This window comes from Crocuta crocuta, unplaced genomic scaffold (assembly GCF_008692635.1).
Source record: "Crocuta crocuta isolate KB4526 unplaced genomic scaffold, BGI_CrCroc_1.0 scaffold407, whole genome shotgun sequence".
NCBI lineage: Eukaryota > Metazoa > Chordata > Mammalia > Carnivora > Hyaenidae > Crocuta > Crocuta crocuta.
The window spans coordinates 3557549-3563512 of NW_027551557.1; the positions used below are offsets into that span (position 1 = coordinate 3557549).

The following is a 5964-nucleotide window of genomic DNA, read 5'->3' on the forward strand; positions in this document are numbered from 1 at the left end:
CTTTATTTATTTATTTATTTATTTATTTATTTATTTATTTCAGAACACAAGTTAGGGAGAGGGGAGAGGGAGAAAGAATCTTTTAAGCAGGCTCCACTCCAAGCTATCAGCACTGAGCCCCATGTGGGGCACAGTCCCACAACCCTGGGATCATGACCTGAGCTGAAATCAAGAGTCAGACACACAACCAAATGAGCCACTCAGGCACCCCTATTTATTATTTTCTTATAGTTAAATGTCCATAACACAAAATTTGCCATGTAACTGTTTTTAAGTGTGCGGCATCAAGTATGTTATACAGCCATCACCACTATCCATCTCTAAGACTTTTTCATCTTCCCCAATTGAAACTCTGAATTCGCTAAACACTAACCTCCCATTCCCCGCACCCTACCTCCCATTTATTTTCTTTTTAATACGTAGGGAAAGCAAGGAAATGCGAGCACACCAGGCTAAGATTTCTATGGAAAATAGCAAAGCCATCAGCCAAGATAAATCTATCAAGAATAAAGCAGAACGGGAAAGGTAAGTCTGAGAATACTCACTGTGGGCATGTAGCATTGACATAAACTCAGGCATAAACTCAGTAATGTTTATGTGTGTACACGAACACATACATTTGAAATATAAAATCCTTGTGAGTTTTGACGAAGGATTCAGCTATTATAACTGCTATGAAGATTTATTGTTGCTATAGAACGGTTGTCTTCTGATTACTTACTACCACCGGTAAAACGATTGAATTTACATTCAGTATATGTGTACTCATATACAAACAAAATTGTATAAAATATGGCAAAATGTCCTTCCCACATGTGATTGGATCATCCCACAGGCATCTCACCTGCTCAGGTATAAGCCCATTCTGGTTGGGGTAGTTCTGAATAGCAGGTATAGGAGGAAGGTCGTCTTCCTTTGATTTGCCTTGTGCTGTCCTTGACATCAGGGATCATCTCAAAAGTCCCTTCTCAGTTTTTCTGGTTTGACCTTATATTGGTGGAGATTTTTAGAAAGCATGTGATTTACTGAGAAAGGGAACTTCAGAGAAGAGGAATAGGAGAAGCAGGAAAGGTCAAAGGCAGGGACCAAGCAAGAATGTTGGTCTCAGCTACAGTCCGTCTTCAGCCGATCCCAAGCTCTGTAGTGTGAGCAGCACCACACATCTCTTTAAACGGAGGGGCTCTGGCTTTGTACTTCTGTGTTCGTCAGTCATTGGCCACATGGAGCTGGAGGGAGGTTCATGTGACCTCCATAGAAGGTCCCAGGTGCAAGCCCCGTAGGCAAAGGGGGTGTAGGGGATTTGAGAGGACATCAATAGTCATGTTACCCAAGAGAGCAAGTTAATAACACTTGATTCCCAGTGATCCCAAAATACAGAGCAAAGTGAAGATTAGCTCTTGGGACTGAGACATGAGCATGTTTAGGGCTTCAAGTCACTTAGCTCTCCCTTAGCTGAGTAGTTGGAGAAGTTTGCAGCTGCAGCGGAAAGCACCCATGTTTCACTGTCTCCCTGTCTACCTGGGCTTTTGTGGATACCTGATGTTTCCTTTTTGTTTTGAACAGGGCAAGAACTGCTGTCAAACTACCTCAATTTTATTGCTTTTTTAAAGCCCATCTCCATTATTAATAATGACGTTAAACCCGAAATACAGTGAACTATAAAGTGTAATGCCATCCAGTACATTTTCATGCTGAAGTTTTGTGGAATTAAGTACAATTGAGAATGGGTCATCAATAGGATACAAAATCCCATAGTTTCACCTGGAAATGAATTGACTGTTTAAAATGATAGCCCGAGAAATTTCCCAACCAACATGGAGCATCTAGGGAAATTATTACTCAGTTTCATCAATACTTATTTGCAACATCCTATTGTTCTAGTTTATTCTTAGGAGTTTTTAAGAGCCTTATATACATAGAAATGACACTCTGCTTTAGCTCAAAATCATAAAATATTCCAGCCATGAGAAAACATCATCAATTTGAATTATTTTAGACTGTCCAAAGTGAAATACAGAATTCAGTAGGATAAATGTGCTAATTACTAAATAGCTCTCTCTCATTTTTTTCAAGTATGTTACAAAGTGGACCACAGCCCACTTTCAGTTGTTTTTTTTTTAACTTTGATATAATATACTTATTTACTATAACTCTGTCTCCAGTGGTAGGTGGTTCTAAAACATCTACAAATGGCTGGTTTTTAAAATAATTTCTCGGTGCAAAATGGTTGCCTGCTAAGCACATACATTGTCCACTTTAACAACAAACTTAGAAATGAAATTAAAAATTTATAATCAGATAGCTAAGAAAGACATATAGAAACTGAAAAACATTATTCCTGAGTTGAAGACATTTCAAGAGCAATTATGCAATATTATAAATGAATGACAACATAAGTATTCTCTATCAATGTGTAGAAGGCTGCTAAACCACATAGCAAAAGAAACAATCAACCAAACCAAGAGGGTACCTATGGAATGGGAAAAATATTGATAAACCATGTATCAGGAATTAATACCCAAATATATGTAAGGAACTCCTAACAACTCACAACAAAACAATGTGATTTTAAGCTGGCAGAGGACCTGAATAGACATTTTTTACAAAGAAAACATACAAATGGCCAACAAGTACGTGAAAAGTGGTCAAGATCACTAATCATCAGGGAGGTGCAAATCAAAACTACAGTGAAATAAAACCTCATACCTGTTAGAATGGCTATTTATCAAAAAGACGAGAAAACAACAGTTGGTGACGATGTAGAGAAAAGAGAACCTTTCTGCTCTGTTGGCACCATGTAAATTGGTGCGCCACTATTAAAAAAACAATATGGAGGTTCCTTAAAAATAGAAATACCGGGGCGCCTGGGTGGCTTAGTCGGTTAAGCGTCCGACTTTCGCTTAGGTCATGATCTCATGGTTCGTGGGTTCGAGCCCCGCGTCGGGCTCTGTGCTGACTGCTAGCTCGGAGCCTGGAGCCTGTTTCAGTCTGTGACTCCCTCTCTCTCTGACCCTCCCCTGCTCATGCTGTCTCTCTCTATCCTAGAAATAAATAAAAATATTAAAAAAAAAAAAATAGAAATACCATATGGTCTTACAACCCTACTTCTCGATATCTGTCTGAAGGAAATGAAATCACTATATCAAAGAGATAGCTGCACCCCTATGTTCATTGCAGCATTATTCACATAGTCAAGACATGGAAAGAACCTAAGTGCCCACTAATGGATGAATGGGTAAAGAAAATGAGCTTTTCCATCCACACGCACACATGTGCACACATATACACAGGAATGTCATCCAGCCATTAAATATAGAAGGAACTCTTGGCATTTGTGACAACATGGATGGATCTTGAGGGCATAATGCTAAGTGAAATAAGTCAAAGAAAGACAAATACTGTATGATTTCACTTATGTATGGAATCTAAAAAAAAACCAACCTTATAGAAGCAGAGTAAAATGTTGGTTTACAGGAGTTAACAGGGTGGAAAAATAGGAAAATGTTGGTTAAAAGGTACAGGCTTTCAGTTATAAGAGGAGTAAGTTCTGGGGATCTAATATCTAGCATGATGACTATAGTTACAGTACTATATTATATACTTGAAAGTTGCTATCTTGTTTTCTCCTTAAAAAAAAAAAAAAAAAAGGAGGTAGATTGGGGCCCCTGGGTGGCTCCATTGGTTGAGCCACTGACTTCAGCTCAGGTCACGATCTCACAGTTCATGGGTTCCAGCCCCACACAGGGCTCTGTTCTGACAGCTCAGAGCCTGGAGCCTGCTTCAGATTCTGTGTCTCCCTCTCTGCTCCTCCCGTGCTTGCACTCTGTCTCTCTCTCCCTCTTTCTCCATCTCTCTCTCAAAAATAAGTAAACATTAAGCTACCTTCTTTTTTAAAAATTTTTAAAGTGATAGAGTAAAAATTATAGCCTAGCTCTATATACTTTTTTAAATAAATGCAAACTAATGAGTTATACACTCAAGAGAGTATAGAATTAGAAATTCCCAAATTAGAGTAAACCCAGAGATCACAGATGAGGAGAAATAAAAAAGTATCAAAGTAGAAAACAAAAAGCAATAAATAGCCAGCAAAAACAATGGCTTATTTTCTGAAGAACAAATGAACAAACAAAACAAAAACAAAAACCCATGAGCTCAAGTGAACCTCCAGCAAGACTGGGCAAGAAGAAAAAAGAGCACAAGTTAGTGATCTTAGGTCTAAAAAGGAGACATAACTGCAGAAATAATACTTTTAAAAATGAAGAGTGCTATAAAAATACTACCAGTGAGATTGAAAACTTAAATGGAATGGACATTTGCCCAGAAAAATATGTGTCCGAAATTGAAGAAGAACAAGATAACCTCAATAGACCTCTAGCTATTAGAGAAATTCACTCAGAGTTCTATTCCATCATGAAAAGCACTCCAGCCTCCCCGTTAATGATGCCATTTTACAAAACTAATTGACACAAAAGTAAATGCTTGATAGTACCAAGAGCAGGCAAAGACATGCAAAAAAGTAGCATTCAGACACTGGTTATGAGTGCAAATAAGGACAAGTGCTTTGGAGTAGAGGTGAAGCCATTCACTCCCTACCAGCCTGCAAATCTAGGTACATACCCTAGAGAAAACCTTGCTCATATGCACAAAAAGATATGCCCTATGTTTATTTAATCAACAGTCCTCATGCCACACATCGCAGGGCCCTATGCACCAGATTATTGTGGCATTGTTTGGAAATAACCATTTGTCATTGACAGCCAGAAATATTGTCATCTCTTCGTAAATGGAAAAATCCATACAGTAGATAAAAATAATGGAATGCTTTGAAACACAGCCATATCTCTAAGATCTAGGCTAAGTAATAAGTTACATGAAGAAATCCAGATTATGTTGCCATTTCAGTAAATTTGGAAAACACACAAAACAATATAGACCAGCAGCCATACTTGGAAACTTGTTAGAAATGCAGAGTCTCAGGCCCCACTCCAAACCCACTCAATCAGACCCCCTGAGGGAAGGCCCAGCAATCTGTGTCTTTGACAATATCCCCATTTGATTTGTAGGCACATGAGAAGCACTTGAATATATTACAAATGGATACATCCATATGGAATAAAAATATTAAAACATGGATGAGAAAGTCTACACCAAATTCAAAATAGTGGCTATGTCTGGAGAAAAAGAAAAGAGAAAAATGGAGTCAGGAAAAATACGACTAAACGAAAGGGGTTTTAGTCATATCTCTAACACTTTGTTCCCTTAAAAAAAAAGACAAACATGGCAAAACATTAATATTGACTAATCTGACTGATGGATACAAAGATGTTTGCACTTTCTTCTGTACAGTATAGGTTTCAAAATTACACCAAAATTAGGAAAAGTGGTAATTCCATCCAGATAATTAAATGGAAAATAACTTCAATATTATGTTAATTCTATTCAATGTCATCTGCCAACTGATATTTGTACCTGTTACTTTTAGGAGAGTCAGGGAGTTAAATAGCAGCAACACCAAAAAGTTTCTGGAAGAAAGAAAGAGAGTAAGTATTTTATAATCTTCTTGGCACTGTAAACAATAACTCATACTTAGATATCAGACTTCAGGCTAATTTGCTTAATTTGATTTTTCTGTGCATTAAACACTATAGTCTCTCTTGTCTGCTCCCTGAGAACTAAATAATTTATCACTAAAATCTTTAAGATATTAATTTGGCACCATTTTATACGGAAAAGGGAGCCAAGTTTTAATTGCACATAAGTACTCTATTATTTTAGTAGGAAAGATCTTCCCAGTAATAATTAGGGGTTTACATTCTTCCAGTTTTCAGACTACGATTCATGATTTTTTAAATTACTTATCACCCTGGGATAAATTGTAAACTTAATGGTCATACCTCTTCCTTAAGTTTTCACATGACAACCCAGTTTATTCGATTTTTTTTTTTTTTTTTTTTTTTTTTTTTT

The 5964-nt window shown here is 37.3% G+C and overlaps 1 protein-coding gene across 8 annotated transcripts in view; it reads left to right on the forward strand.

Annotated features, from left to right (window-relative positions):
• PLCB4 (phospholipase C beta 4) overlaps nucleotides 1-5964 on the forward strand; it is a 166992-nt gene that overhangs the window by 154125 nt on the left and 6903 nt on the right. For all 8 annotated transcript variants that reach the window (XM_077749141.1, XM_077749143.1, XM_077749142.1 and 5 more), the window contains 2 exons: nucleotides 424-525; nucleotides 5483-5540. In XM_077749141.1, the coding sequence (XP_077605267.1) occupies nucleotides 424-525; nucleotides 5483-5540 (160 nt within the window). The remainder of the gene's footprint in view (nucleotides 1-423; nucleotides 526-5482; nucleotides 5541-5964) is intronic.